A 15,432-nucleotide genomic window follows, 5' to 3' on the forward strand; every position below is an offset into this window, starting at 1 on the left:
TTTCTCCTCAGAGGGAGAACACTGCCATGTTCTGTTGGCCAGCTGGCTCCTGCCTCATGGACAAAACCAAACCCATGTCCATAGGGACACCAAGGCTTCTTTCCTTTACCACCAGCATTTTTGGTGAGACTGGCAGGAGCTCAAATACGCTCATGACCTACTCCAAAGCAGGGTCAGTGGAATTGAAATGTCTAGGGAGATACTGAGGTGATTTTGCAGTGAGGAGGGTTTTAGCCTCAATTGCTTTCTCTTGTCCAGGGGTTTCCTCAGACTTTCCCCTGGCTCCCTCTGAAGCCCCATGCCCCTGCATGCAGCCAGGTGAAGCCCAGCTTCACCAGCCTTTCAAGGCAGTTGTGCGGGCACTGGGGTGAGTGCCAGGCTGAGGAAGAAGCACAGCTCCTGCCTCACAGAGGGAAGTGAGAAACTGCTATGGAAAGTCAAAGACAGGTAACATCCCCACCCCCCAAAAAAAGACTTTCTCCAGTCCTTGTCCTAATGGCCAGCTCCTGGCATGGCTGTGGGGAAATGCAAGTGGCCAGGCTTGGCTTGTCCCTGGCCATGCAGGTGGCCATGGATAGGGAATGTGTTGATAAAGCCACTGCCAGAGGAGCTTCTTCAACCCAAACCCCTGCTGTACCCCAAGGACCATCATGCTGGAGACCCCTAAAGCCAGGAAAATGAGGACCCCATTCCGACCTCTGAGCATGCATTGACGATGGATTCACTTTATTCTTTAATGTTTACTGCCATATTTTTAATCTCTCTTCCCTTGGCTTTCCATGCAGACAAAATGGACAACCCTCTGCCCTGTATGTAAGGATGGAGAAGTGCACAGAGCAGATTACAGATCCCTCCTGGGCAGATTGGGCAGAAGGGGATCCCTGCCCCACCACAGCTGGCAGTCGGGCAGACACGATGCAAGGAAGACACCTCACATGCCATAACAGAGAGGAGATCCAAGGGGCACTCACTGGTTGAGGAATACAGCGTGGATCCAATTGCCACTCTGCGTGCTGCAAATGCCAGTGGCATCCCGTACAGGGAGATGTCCATAGGGCTTAAGCTCCAGCAGAAATGAGAAGTACTTATCTGAGCAGAAAGAGGAGCTTTTTCAATAGGATTTGTATGGGTGTTTCTTTTTCAAATTCCCAGATCATCTGGGGTGGGCAGTGCATCCACAGGGCTGGGCTGCTGCTGTCACTGGGAGGGAAGTGGAGATGGCTCCTGACAGTTCTGCTCCATTTCTGTATCACCCCCATCTCCCCTGAAACAGGTTGCTCTGTCTCCCAGAAGCAGTCCTCTAACGACAAAACTAATCCTTCTCGTGACAAAACATTTCCTAACCTGGCTTCAGCTCCTTTCCCCACTCCAGATACACAAAGGTTGTTTGAAGTTACTTCACAGAGTTGGGTGTGGAGCACGAGGATGAGGAGATGTCTGATTCATGCCGTGGCAATACCCCTTCTGCAAAGGCAGGGTGGCTGCTGTGGGTAGCTGGAACACCAGCCTTTGAGCCTCCAGTTTCTGCCACAGGTCTCTGGAGCCCCAGGAGACAGTCAGTGGGCACATGGACCACCTCGTTCACCATCCTCAGCCCCAAGGCTGAGATGGGGATCCATCCCATCCTGGATCATGAGGAGCCTCAGTCAGATGAGGGTTCACCTCTGCCAGTCTGTTAAGATCTGGGAGAGGAATTGTGATGAGTCATTTTTGCTTTGGCACCTGTGGCAGTGCCTGTGGTTGCCCTCATCGGACAGATGCCATGAGTCTGGCAGTAGTGCAGAAAGGGGAGAAGAGAGGTGGTCCTCCTTCAACAGTAGCATCTGTCCTGCAGCCCCAGAGAGAACTCAGGCTTGGGCAGGGAGTCACCTTCCCATCATCAGAGGGATATCCCCTCCACACAGTGCCTCCAACTGACCCTACTGGGAATATGGCACTCAGTGGACCGTTAGTGCCTGGTGTCAGTGCCCCCACATCTTGCTCGTCCAGCTCTGTTCAGTCTCCAAAACCTCCCGGACGAGGAAGCCACCTCATCTAAGGAAGACCAGACCCAGGGATGGTGCTTCATGTAAGTAACCCCTCAAAGCACTTCTAAGTGACTAATCACCTTCTTCAGGGGCTTCTCACCCAACCCAGAGTCTCTGTGCAGCCAGGGGGCATCAGCTGCTGTAATTACTCAGAATCAGCAATCCCACACTAACAAGTTCATTTCCCAAACAGAGCCCTTCCCATGCAGGAAAGCCACTTACAGGCGGGTGAAGAAACCCACCTACAGGGAAATGCCTGGGATCAGCAGCCCCGGCCAGCTCTGGCACACAGGCAAAGCCTTGAGGACACTGTCATAAATTAAGTCATCCTGCCTACGCTCACATCACTCCCTGACTGCTTTTGTGCAGTGTGGAAGCATCCATCCCAAGTGACACACGGTATTTCTGCAGCGACAGTGAGCTGGAGTGACGGTTGTCTGGGGCTGTAATGACACGTTCAGGGAGCTCCTCTGGAATAGCTGTCTCCACTGCCTGCCCCTGGTCTTCCCTAACTTCAGGGACTATAGGTCAGAGCAAGGACAGATTTTTTCCCCTCTTCACTGCTTGGGAAGACGAGCTTTTTTCCTGTCTCCACGGTACCTGGCTGTGGAAGGGGTTCCCATGAATGCTGGTGGATGCCTGCCACCCTGTGAGAGAGCCCAGAGGGTGGGAAGACCTGAGTATCACAGAGTGCAGAAGAGAGGGTGGCAGGACTGTAAATGGAGTAGATGCTGAGTGTGCCTTGCTTCATATGGCCTCAAGTCTCCTTTTACTGAGGTCAGTAGCAAAAATTGAGCTACTGCTGTGTGGGATTTGTTCCTAAAGTAACTCACTGCTTCCATTTCCCCTGCAGTTTCTGGTGTTCCAGCCCCATGTTCCCAGCAATTACCCATCCAGCAGGAGACCTGTCCAGGCACAATGGCTGCCTTGCAAATGGCACAGCAGTCCCAGTCACACTCCATCCTCACAGGTTGTGTGTCTGCCACCTCCCAGTGGTTCAGCCATGGCAGCTGTCAACAGTTCATTGTAACTCAGCATGATCCACTTTGGCTTCCTCCAGCATTTACAGGTGTAACTTGGGACTCAGTACAAAAAGGACAGTCATCTTATAAGGCTGCTCTTGGTCCTCACAGAGCTCATACCCGTGGAAGGTTTCACTAGTCCCAGGAACAGGCTGTCAGTGTCCACAGGGATTGGCCAGAGCACTCCAGCTGCATTCCCCTTGCCTTCAGACTGTCTCCTCTCTGGCGCAGTTCTGGGTGGTTTTGGTGGTGACCAGCGCTGTGGCCCCCAGCTCAGTGGCGGGCAGCGGGAAGCTGTGGTTGCATTCCTCAGGCCGGGGGTACACAGCAGAGAGCAGAACAATGTCACCATCAGCATCTCCCTGGCAGCACGGCCCCTGCTTCGCCCTGGCTTTCCTGGGTGGCCCCGGCATCTTCAGGCTCCCAACAACATGCAGGCATGGGGCTGGGTTCAGGGCTCCGTCTCCCTCTGGCATGGCAGAGTCCTGGTTGGGCAGGGGGCTGGTGGTGTCTATGTTTTCTGGGAAGGGACAAGAAATGGGGGTTACTGGGCTCATGGAGTGGGGTCAGGCAGGTCCCAGGGAGAAAGTCCTGTCCCTAGAGGAGAAGATGGATCTGGAACAGGAAGAGTCTGCAGGGTTCTCACATCTCTCTTGCTGCAGAATTTCTCCTACTTACAACCAATGGGCTTTCCCCCTCGCAAGAGGGAAGGGTCGAAACTTGCACTTCCACTTTGAGTCCTCTCTCTCAACCCTGCTGGCAGCAGAAGAGCCCAGCCCGTGGCAGCTTGCCCTCCCCGACTGCCTCCCACTTAAAAATAGACTTGTTTACACACTTCAAACGCAGGCGTGTGCCTCCAGCCCCAAGCCTCCTGCCACTTCCCACACATCCAGTGCCGCAGCACTGGGCCTGCTGTGGTGCGGCCTTGGGGGACGTGGGGATGTGTGCGCCAGGGTGTGCAACAGGAGACTGAGTGGTGCCTCCAACACTCTCCATAGTGGCCAGATCTCTCTCACTGCTGGATTTCTCCCTTCTCTTTTGCTTTTGGTATTTTTCCTAGGCATGTGTGTCACAGGCTGTCGCAGAGCACAAAGGCCCCGGGTAATGTCCCCCTGCTCTGAGTCACCATCCGGCAGTGCCAGAAGGGTGCAGGCAAGCCCGGGCACAAGGACCAGCTGCCCCACTGTGGACACCCACCCGGGTCGTGGGGCAGTGGTGAGTGCCAGCATCCCTATGTGGCAGCCCCTCTTGGGGGTCCTGGGCAGCCACACCCCCTCCTTGGGAATGGGGAGGGGTGAAGCCAGGCAAGACCACTTTGGAGAAGTGCAGGGGCCCCCAAGGGAGAAAAGAGCTGCCTCAACAAAATGGGCCATCATGGAGCACTGTGGCCTTACTCTCCTGGAAGTACCCTGCTAGGAAAGGCTCAGCCCCATTCCTTGAACCCCAGCCCTAATTTTGATGTTCCAGATAACCTTGTACAGTGCTGCAGTGTACTGTCAATGGGGCTGGGCCTGACATCCCACTGCGGTCTTTGGGATGCATGTTGGAGGCTGCTGGGCATCTCAAGCACAAGAAGCAAGTTGGGCGGTCCACATAGGACCCCTGCTGCAGTGCCACAGGGAGAGGCTGCCCCTGGAGCCATCCCCAGGTGTCCACCACTGCCCCCACTACTCCCACTCCATCCATGCTCCTTTGGCTAGTGGGGGAGAGGGTTCTCACCACTGAGCTCACAAAGCTCCTACTTACCAGTGCTCCGTAGGTGTCCCCTGTGGAGAGGGCATGGTGCCAGGACATGCTTTAAGCAAACAAAGGCACGGGGAGACCCAGCAAAGGGAGGGATGGCTCAGCAGGGTTGTGGTGGCAGTCAGGTGCAAGCATAGGTTCCCAGGGCATGCAGGACACTGTCACTCAGGCAGTGATTCAGATGCCCCAAAATGCCATGGGGTGCCTGCGGAGCTGATGTTGAGGTGGAGGAGCTAGCCTGGGCTGTGCCTCAGTGGTGCCAGCAGTAAGTGATCCCATCTACCCCAGGATCCTCAGGGTGTTGTGAGAGGGAGAGGAAGAGGAACAGGTCTCCTACCTTTGTCCTCTTCATCTGCTGCCTTCCTCTTTCTCCTCCGCTTTCCCTCCTTGCAGGCCAGGAAGACACAGACAGCAGCCAGAACCAGGAGGAACCCCACCACCACCGGGACCCCGAAGATCAGGAAGGTGCTGCTCAGGGAGGGTGCCAGGGTAGGCTCTGCTGTGGGGTGAGATGCCGGTAGTGTCAGGAGGGGGAAAGCTGAAGGAGGAAGGAGGGCAGCAGCATTTTTCACCTGGCTGGCTGGCCTGCCAGCTGCGGTTGCAGAGAAGATGTGTGGCACTTAACTGTGACCCACCTGCCACCAGCAACAAAATATCCCCCTGCTTGATGAGATCCCTAGGGTGGATCATCCAACTTCTCCCTACACCATGTTCCTCTCACTGGAACTGGCTGCCCTCTTCCCCTCTGCTTTAGGTGAAGGTGGTGCTCCATCCTCCATAGCCATCCTCAGGAGAAGGTGCCTTCCACCTGCCCACCCCTGGGGTCCCCTCAGCCTCCTTGGCCCACCACCGCCCTGCCCTGGTGAGCTCAGACTGCAGCTGCCCTTGTCCTCTTACTTGTGTTGTCCTGGAACAGGTCGGAGCACTTGATGCACGACTTGGTCAGGGTGTCGAAGCACTCGAAGGAGAGGCAGGCGGGGGCAAGGGCAGCTTTTCCTGATGAGGACATGGCAGAGTGGGAGCGAGAGCCCAGCTCTTGCATGGCGTAGCAGTGACAGGGCCGCCGGAGTGTGAAATCGCAGCGCCCCAGGCCCCGTGGCAGAGGGAGATACCGTCTGTCAAGCTGCAGTCGTCTCCCTTGGGGCTCGCAATCGCTGTGCTTGGCCTGGGGCGGGTCTTCACCAGGGAGGAGGAGAGCAAGCAACCAAGCCCTACCCCTGCCTGCCTTTGCAATGTGCCCTCAAACTACCCCTCTCCTCCAAAATATGCTGCCGAAATCCCTGCAGCCCCCTGTGTGTCTCAGCCTCGTCCCCAGGGGTATTGCGTCCCAGCCTGACCTCCTTGATCCTCACTCCTCCCCTGCCCACCTGCGTGCTGCCCCCAGCCCAGGCATGTCCCCCACCCTTTGCTTACACTGAAAAGCCCTCTCCAGTGTCTACAGGAGACAGATCCTGTGCACAGATCTTTACAAGACCCCATCCCAGGGGCACAGATCTGGCTTGGATTGAAAAATGCAAAGGACCAGAGGAGAAAAGAGTGAAAGGGCGCTGATGTTTCCCCTTTTAAAAGCTCCCACTGCCCCGAGGGCACATCCTGCCGGTGACTGCTCTGCAATCAGGCCAGCTGTTGTATGTTCTCCACCCCTACTGACAGTGCTTTCCATCACCTTGCTCGCTCCATCCTCTCACACGCAGACCTAGACCTGTGGCTCCTCAGCACCATGTCTCGTTCTCTGGGGTTCAGATTTGGTTCTGCTCAGTAAATGTGCAGGGCATGGGCAAAGCAGGTCATACCAAGCAAGCCTGGTCTTCAAACCATTGGAAGGGACTAAAAAAACCCTTTAATAGTCTCGGGCATTCCTGATCAGGGGCAGGTGAAATGTTCTGCCACAAACACCCACACATCAAAGCCTGATGCCTGAGGCCCAAAAAGACGGATTTCAGTGCTGTAGGTGGATCTCCCATTCCTACTGAACAAAAGTCACATACTCTTTTTCTTCACTCCATAGGAAAGAAAGGGACCAGCCAGAGCTGTTTGCTGGCTCTCAGCTGAGGGAAGCAACACTGGTGACCTGCCCTACCCAGGAGATTCCTAATAGGGCTTTACCACTGGAGTCATGTCCTTCCAGCAGCTACAGCATCTGGACTCCTTCTAGTAAAGCCCCTACTGCCCACTGTCCTGGATCAAGGCTGGGAGGGGAGGAGGAAAAAATCCAAAGGGTGCTCTTGCTCAAGGTGATGGAGTACCAGGTGCTCTCACTTGGCAGCTGAGATGCTGCTCTGAGACAGGCCTGAGTACTTGGTCCCTGAAAGTGCTTGCCCCTCACCAGTGACTGTTGGACAAGCTGAGCTCACAGGCTCCACATCCCACCTCCTGAAGTTCTGAGTAGGATGCAGTCACCAGCTCCCATGCTAGATCTCAGCCCAAAAGCAGTTCTTTGGTACCCCGTGCCTTGCAGGAGAGGAGATGCCCTACAGCACATCTCCCTCCCTGCCAGTGGCATTCCCAGGGGATAGTTAGCATCATAGAAATGTCAAAGCAGCCCCTACACAGTCTCAGCCCCACCATGGGCACTGTAGGGCTCCAGGCAAGCCAAAGTCCCAAAAAAAACCTGGTCACTGCCCACCAGTTCCAAACCTGCCATCATTCCACTTCCCCTTCCAGCCAGTGTGCTCAGGCTCTTGCTCCCTCACACCAGCAGGAATGCCAGCAGGAATGGCTGCCAGAGGAGCTGTGAGAGGCCAGCCTTTCTTGTGCCTGTGGATCAGTTATTCCCACTCCATCTTAGTCAAAATAAAACTCCCCAGTCGAGTGGGGGCATGCCAAGCACTTCCCTCTCTCGGCACAGCTCTGAGGCACAAATGGCACAGAGAGCTCAGCAGCCTCTGCCTCGATGCTTGCTGTGAGCGGGCTGCACTCACCCTGCTCGTACCTGCTGGGGGAGCTGGGTCAAGCAGCAGCACATCTCTCCATATGCCACTGCAGCTGACCCTCTGCCTCTCACACACCCCAGGTGAGGACCAGGGCTGGGCTGCAGGGAGTTGGAGAGTCAAGTGTCCAGCAGTGGGAAGGGGTGGAAAGCTGTCATGCAGAGCCATGACCCACAGCAGGGAGAAAAATAAAAGCCAAGGCTCACACCAGTCCACATCTGAGCTCCACAGTGGAGAGACCTGGCAAGGAGAGGTCACCTGGAATCTTCACTGTCCCTAGTAGGCAGCTCTCAGAAGGGCAAATGTAGGGTCTAGAGACAAGAAAATAACTTCCCTTGTGGGCTGGTGGGGCTGCGGACATGCATGTAGGCAGAAGATCCCCACAAAACATCTGGTGCTCTGTCAGGATACCTATCCCCAAACCACCTCCCTGCTCCAAAGGCTTTGCTGTTCCTCTTGCCCTAGGGTGTTTCCATCTGCTAGTCTCCTTTTCCCAGAGGTATGCTTCTCCATCACTCCAGTTTTTCCTCACCTCTCAAATGCCCCCACTGTACTTCCCCCTTGTCAATCATCTCTCAGGGACCCCCAGCCCCTATTTCTGTGGGTCCCACCACAGGACTGTCACCGTGCCCTTCTTCCTCCTGTCTCTCCTCCCTGCTTGGCTTAAAGTGCGGGGTGAGAGGTGGTTCCCAGCATCTGCTGTACCACACTTAATCTGTACCACTCTCTGTGAGCCCAGTCAAACACGCACAATGGGGAAAGCCCAAACCAAGTAACCCACACAGTGCTTCCAACATGGAGGGCAAAATTTACATCAAAGCTCAGGAGCCAACAGATCCCATTTCAGGACATGGAAAGAAAACTTGAAGTTTCAAACACGCGGTGGGGAGCCCAGGGATGGCAGCCATCATGCCCTCCTGTGAATGAAGCGCTCCCAGGTCCTGTTACATGGAAGGAGGTTGCAGCATCATTGCTGCCACTGACGTTACCTTATTGCCCCCCATTTTCTCATCCCTCCTTATCAGGCTCTACAGGTCTTCCCTGCCCTCGTCCCAGCTTGTCCACCTCCTCCTGGGCCAAGAAGATATGTTTGAATTTACACATGATAATGCTTACTCAAGGAGAAAACCAGTGCTGACTACCCCAGCAGCACTCACATGTGGGCCTGCTCACAAGAACGGCCCGGGTTCTGGGCATCAGTTGTCCCCCTTTTCGTCTCCCCCATCTTTGCCTCCCCTACCCTTCATAAATGTTGTTGATCATTTTTGGAATAGCAAAAGTTAAAGCTTGGTGAGTAGTTCGAGCTGTTTGCATCTCAGAGCTGAATACGCTTGATAATCGCACAAATGCATAATTAAAGAGCAGAAAAAATGACTCACTGGATAAGGAAATGCGCTTTTCTTATCTCCTCTGCAGAGAAATGAAAACCCCAGGAGCCTGGGTCTCTGGTTAAGTCCTTTTATTAAACAAATAAACCAGAAAAGATATCAAATGAGCGATTCAAGAATTACGTCTTCATCTCAGAGTCAGACAGCTCAATTTCCAGTGCCATTTTCTCCCATCCCACACCTGGAGGGCTGCCTTTGGCTGAGGTCAGCTGAGATCCCTGGGATCCCTGTGGGGGACAGGGCAGTGCTGGTGCTTCAGGAGCATGGAGGGTTGGCAGTGGCCTGTGAGGGTTCCTGCACACATGAGTGACTGGACTCGTGTGAGCAGTTCCTCTGGTGTCGGGGGGAGGTGAAGTGACTCACGCATGCACTTGCAAAACCGCGTGTAGCAGAAAATATCCCCCGAAAGTTCACCTTGTGCTCGTGCACACCGGAAACCCAAAGGCTTGTCGATCAGAGAAGCTGTGAGGTGTTTACTGAGCAAACCCAGTTACCTCAGGACAAACCCCTGACAGGATGCACCCAGCGCCCCAGGAACATCTCGGCACAGCCTGACACCTGCCCCCCATTCAGATGGTTCAGTAGAATGCCTTGGCTGGAGCCAACCCCAAAGCCCATTCAGCAATTCAGCCTGTCATCCCATCCCAGCACCCCTTCCCAACACTCCTTTGCTGGCTGGTGGGAAACATCCCTTCCCAAAAAGTACCACTATGGCTATTAGGAGCAAATTTCTCACAGCTCCAGCATAAACCTTCTCCTCGGGATCCACTGGGGTCCTTCCTAAAACCAGGTGGGCTTAGGAACAAAATCTCAGAAGATTTTAGGAATAATATGGGAAACCAAAAGTTTCAAGAGATTCACAGTCACTCTAAATGCCAGATTCCTCTGTAGGTGCTCTGCTTCCTATCAAGGGGGTTTGTGACACTGCTCAGCCAGCTGCATGGGATGTTTGGTGTGGGACAGTGTGCCATCCTGTTGAACAGAATTTGTTTCCCTGCTCCTTGTTGATATGTCCCTGGATATCTGCTTGCCTGCAAGGCTGAAGAAAAAAGGGCAGGTGTCCTTGCCTCCCTCTGCAAAGGGACCTTGATAATGCTGAACACCCAAATTAGCCTTTTCAGTGGGCTGCTTGTTGAAGAACCATCTCAGGTTACAGAAGGGTGGGTCAACACTTCCTGAGCTCAAACTCCCTCTGCTCATTCCCCTCCCTGATCCACAGAGCCCAAGAGGGACACAGCAGCACAGAGTACATGGGAAAATCCTCCCTTGTCTGATCCAGCCCTGGAGGGGCTGAGCCCTTGATCTCCCCCGGTGGGGAGGAGTGAGGGGTATTTCCAGCCGCTGTACTGGCTGCTTTTGCTGCTCTGCAGAGTGTCAGGGGGACTCAGTGAGGTTTGGGTCCCTGGCACTGCCCTGGCTCTTGCAAGCCCCCCCCCCCCCATCATAAGAAACACAGCGTTAGCTGAGCCTGGCTCTTCTGCCTGAATGTGGACAAACAGTACTCAAACTCCCTGCCCACTCTGCCTTGCAGCAGGGATGCTGCCCCAACCCCCATCCTGAGGAGAAGTGGCATCCTGTTCTGTCTCCCTTGGGCAGCTGGGAATGGGGGGCACTTGTCCCCCCAGTTTGTCCTGTGGCTGCTCATAGGGAGTGTTCATGTGCTGTGACAGGGCCAGGCAGCACCTCCAGCACCAAAACAGAAACCAGTGGCTGAGGGTGATGTGCTGCCACAGAAAAAACCTCAGGTTTTTCACAGGAAAAACCTCAGGTGGGTTTAGCCAGGTCAGGCATCCTTTATGCTGGGGCAGAAATCTCCCCAGTACTCACAGTGGGAAGCCCCACCACTCCACTCTCAAGGCACGAACCTCCAGCGGATGACTCCAGAGCCAAAAATGAAAGCCACACTTGCCCCAGCATCTCTACAATATCCTCCAGCTTCCCACAGACCTTTAGGTTCAGCCTGGTATAAAAACGCCAGAGTGATTTCACTTGTACAGGCTTGAGTGCAGAGTGCTATGAATTTCCACAAGTGTATTAAGGATGCAATGTTACAAGAGAACTGACCGGTGGATTTGGCCTGTGCACCTCCTCTCCTGGCTGGCATCTGGGCACAATGCCTTGGCCATCCTGCCAAAGTCAGAGAAGAAACAGGAGTGCAATACACAGAGTAGGGAAGGAGATAAAGGGGAGGATGAAAAGCTGCTGCAGCTGCAGGGCTGAGGAGGTGGAGAGTGACTGCCAGCAGCCCTGTGCCACATTCACCACCCCTGAGGATGAACTCCAAGGACCCTGTGGGCAATGTCTGTTGATTCCCTTTCAAGGAGAGAGCCCTCCTCACAGCTCGCAGGCATTCCCTCTGTAACAGCCACACCAGCTTCTGAGCCTTTGGGGCTTCAAGGCTGTAGCTGAAGGAAGGATGAGTTGCTTTGGCACAGGCTGTCACAAGAAGGAAGATGCTGTGGGGAGCAAACGGCTCTGCCAAGGCAGGTGGATAAAATCCCCCCTCCCAAGATCCCCTCCCCACTTCCTATCACAGTGTAAGCACCTGTATGGGAGCTGGTGCCCTTTGCCACAGTGCCCAGGGGAGGCTGCCTGTCCATCCCCCTGGAAGATCTCCTGGCCAGCCCTGCAGAGGGCTAGACCACCAGAGGATGCAGGCAGGCTTCCGAGGGGCTGTGCAGCAACTCAGCGTTTCCCATCACCCAGCCTGAAAATGCACATTAGAGGCTGAGGGCAGGAACAGCTTTATACCCCCTAATAATCTTGTCTCTAAGCTAGATAACTAGGACTGCAAATCCCTGGTGATAATCACAGCCACCATGCCTGCAAGCTCTCCCCCAGACCATTCATCTGGCTTGATGATGCTTTAAAGAGACATCTAATGAGGATAATCTGATTCAAATCCCCTCCTGCTTTTGGGCAGCAGAGCAATTCAGGCCCCCTCAAACTCCTTCTTCCTCCATGACTGTCTTTATTTCCCCTTCTTATATGAATCACTGTGGGGTTTCCTTTGCTTTTTGCATTACTATTTTAAATCTTTGATATGACCACTGCAATCAAGATTCGGTCCCTTTAGAACCTAATTAACATGAAATCAGACTCAGTTTTACTCATAGCCTTATAATGGGATGCTGGCCGCTGCTTCAGCTCTCACTTTGGGCGCAGGGAACATTGCAGCCTGCTTAAAAAATTCCCTCTTTACCTGATTCAATCAGAACCACTTACAGGAGATACACACACACATTTCAAGCTTGGCAAGAGAGTCAAGCTCTGGGAAGTGGGGAAGATCTCAATCACAGTCAGCTTTCAGTACAGAGCAGATGGTGAACATGCCGACTATATAATTTATAGGACACCATCACTATGTATTAGTCCCATACAGTGGCTGAGCTCAGCCAAACCACAGCTCATGCACACTCAGAGGGACTCTCACAGGTGATGCTCCACATGCAGCCTGGGTAAGACCCGGGTTTGGAAGAAAGCACACGCTTCATGCTTCATCTCCTTTATAACACAGAGCAGAAGATGCAGTGCAGCAACCCTTGTCCCAGAGGGTCTTCCTCTTCCCAATAGACTGGGCAAAGGCTTCCCAGCCTGCAAACTTGTGTTTGAACTAGGTCTGTATTACACAACATCTGCGTGCAAGCAGCTCCCCTTGCCTTCCCTGCGAGCAGCTCACGCAGCAGCGTGATGGATGCCAGGGCAGCCCAAGGCCAGGTGTAGGGGTTTGTTTGCACTTCTTCAGAGCTGCCAAGCCATGCTGGCACAGCCTGGCATGCAGCGTGCTGGGGGTCACAATGCCCAAGAGGGACGTGCATCACCACTGCAGCTCGATGTCAGCAGTGCCTAAGCCTCCCTTTCACTCAGACAGATACACTGTGGGTGCAGTGAAGGACCTGGAGGTCAGGAGGGAGAATTGCTCAGGGTGGCCAAGTTGGGTTGCAATGAAAAGGTAAAAAGGCTCTAGCCTTGTCTCTAAGGCTGCAGAGTTTTCAATCCCCTGCATGGCTAAAAAAAGTCCTGGAGATAAGTGCACAAGCCTTTACAGGTGCCTGGCGTGCAGGCACAGAGTGACACTGCGCTATCCCAGGGCTTCCCCAGCTCCAATGCCTTTGATCCTCTACTGTTCAGCATAACAGCACGAGGCACTGAGTCACCTCTCAGTCCCACAGGGGAATGAGGATTAATTAGTTGATTCTGGCACCTGTCTTTAAAGAGAGATACTCCACCACCACACAAGCCACAGGTTGTTACTGAGCGGAGGCAAATGCAGCCCTGGCTTCACGTCTCTGATCTCTGGAAGAGCAAGAAAAAGAAACAGCAGTGGGGGAAAAAAATTGAATATTCACATTAGGACAATACCAACGCTGCTAACAAAATGAGGAGAGTGGCCAGCGCAGAGGTTCAGGAGAGCTTTGAGCTGACCAGTGCAGACAACGATAGTGCCTCAAGGACTGCCAGCCCTCAACAAACACCCAAGGTGTTCCAACAGTCTGAGCACAGGGCAGGAGCAAGGCAGGCCCAATCACAACATGGCACTGTCACCTTGTCACTGCACGGTGAGCACATAGCAGGACCAGAGAGCTTTCATGGGAAGATAGAAAAGCAATACTCCATATACTGACAGAAAATGGGAAAAGCCTCCTTAGCTTGTTTAATGCTGGCTGGGCTTTTTTATTTTTTTCCAGCATGCCTGAGCACAGGTGCTTCGGCTGGCCCTGGCACAGCTTGTCATAGTGCCAAGAGAGTGTTGGGATCCAGAGGCTAGAGCAGACCCTGCACACCAGGGCCGTGTTTCCCAAGGGGAAGTGTTCTCTCTCGTTGTTTGTGTCCTTGCCCCAGCTCAGTGCTCCCTCCCGTGACACACAGAGCCCACGGGGCTGTGGTAGCCAGCCCGCAGCTGCACCTGGGCCGGCGGTGAGGCTGCCTGCACGGATGTAGAACACAGGCTTGCTGTCACACACCGCTGGCTCCTCCGGCAGAGGAGGCGGCGGGGTGGGGCACAGGGGCACCGTGCCTTGCCTGGCTCCTCTCAAAGTGCCCAGCACGCAGTAAGCTCCGGGGAACGAGGGATGCGACACGGCAACACATGGCAGCTCTTGCAGAAGGAGCCTGGGGCAAGGGAAACGTGGCCCAGCACGGGCTGGGAGCCCATGCTTCTCAGCTGCCAAGGAGTCTGAGCAAGTCACGTCACTCCAGAGTCCCCCGTGCCTGACCTCTCTTGCAGGTCAGTTCTTCACAGCCAAGACAGCCCCTCCTGCACAGAGCTGACCCGAGGGGATGCCTTCCTGCCTGGCATCGCCGTGCCATATTAATATTTAACAGCGAGGAACAGATCCAGAGATTTTGATTTCCCCGCTGGCCAATTCAAGGATAATTGAACTGTGCAGGGAATTTCAGCATTTCAGAGGGTGGTTTCATTCCAGTTCACACCAAAACCTAACCATGCCGCAATGCCTTCTGAGAAGGATGGCAGCCAGTTTCAGGCAGCCTCCCTGCAGTGGAGTCAGGCATGTAAGCAGCACAAAGCCAGCTGATCTCAGGAGGTGCCCAACCAGCAGGCCCCACCAAACCCTCCCCCACAGAACTAAGGTAAAAGTCAGACTCTGCTAAAGAGGAAAAAAATGTTTTTCAGAAAAAATGTTTCCACTCAATTCCAGATTTGCAACTCCAGAGTAATTTGCCTTCCTTACACACCCCCAGTGGAGGCAGATCCTGCTGTAGAAGCAGAGCAAGTGAGGCAGTGAATTTTCACTCGAGGCACAGTGAATTTTCACTCGCATGCCCAGGGGCATGCAAGAAATCAGCCACAGAAGTGAAATTAATCCAGTGGTTTTGGCTCCTGCCTCTGGGCTGTACCAGCTCTTGCCTTTTCTTGCATCTAAATCACTTTTCCTCACAGTGAAGGACAGCTGGCCACTGAATGGAAAGTGGCCGTGGTTCAGCAGCCCACAGCAACACTGCACACCCGCTTAGGATGGGGAGTGGAGAACACTCAGAGTGCAGAGGAGACTGCCAGGGGATCTGGGCCAGCTGATTGGAAACAGAGCAGCTGGAAACCAGCCAGGGCTCCTGCAAAATCAAGACAAGTTAAAAACCCCACAGGAGGAAGCCTCTTCCTTGCTTTTGGCAGCAGAGCAGAGCTGACCTCTGCCACAGCTCTGGCAGTCAGCTCCAGGCGGCAGAGCAGGAGTCCCTTCTTGTGCACCACTGCTGTGAACAGTGGTCATGATGAGAGCAACCAAGGAGCTCGTGCAGCTTGACCACAGCTGCTAAGCACCACTGCTGACCTAAGCCAGCCACTCCCTTCAAACGACAGGTC

The 15,432-nt window shown here is 54.1% G+C and overlaps 1 protein-coding gene across 1 annotated transcript; it reads right to left on the reverse strand.

Annotated features, from left to right (window-relative positions):
- Nucleotides 1-3,252: 3,252 nt before the first annotated feature.
- Nucleotides 3,253-5,834, reverse strand: LOC115910032 (tumor necrosis factor receptor superfamily member 13C-like). Its single transcript, XM_030959818.1, has 3 exons — nt 5,690-5,834; nt 5,130-5,291; nt 3,253-3,569 (listed from the first exon to the last, which is right to left on the reverse strand). The coding sequence occupies exons 1-3, from the start codon at nt 5,832-5,834 to the stop codon at nt 3,256-3,258; spliced, it is 621 nt and encodes a 206-aa protein (XP_030815678.1). The 3' UTR covers nt 3,253-3,255.
- Between the last annotated feature and the right edge of the window lie 9,598 nt (nt 5,835-15,432).

Source organism: Camarhynchus parvulus, chromosome 1A, assembly GCF_901933205.1.
Source record: "Camarhynchus parvulus chromosome 1A, STF_HiC, whole genome shotgun sequence".
In the NCBI taxonomy this organism is placed as follows: Eukaryota; Metazoa; Chordata; class Aves; order Passeriformes; family Thraupidae; genus Camarhynchus; species Camarhynchus parvulus.

Excerpts from the sequence above, each read along its gene's own strand:
- LOC115910032 (XM_030959818.1), bottom strand. The coding sequence starts at position 5,834 with ATGCAAGAGCTGGGCTCTCGCTCCCACTCTGCCATGTCCTCATCAGGA. Across the intron at positions 5,292-5,689 it reads CCTGTTCCAGGACAACACAA|CAGAGCCTACCCTGGCACCC; the intron begins GTAAGAGGACAA and ends CTCACCCCACAG. Across the intron at positions 3,570-5,129 it reads AGCAGATGAAGAGGACAAAG|AAAACATAGACACCACCAGC; the intron begins GTAGGAGACCTG and ends GTCCCTTCCCAG.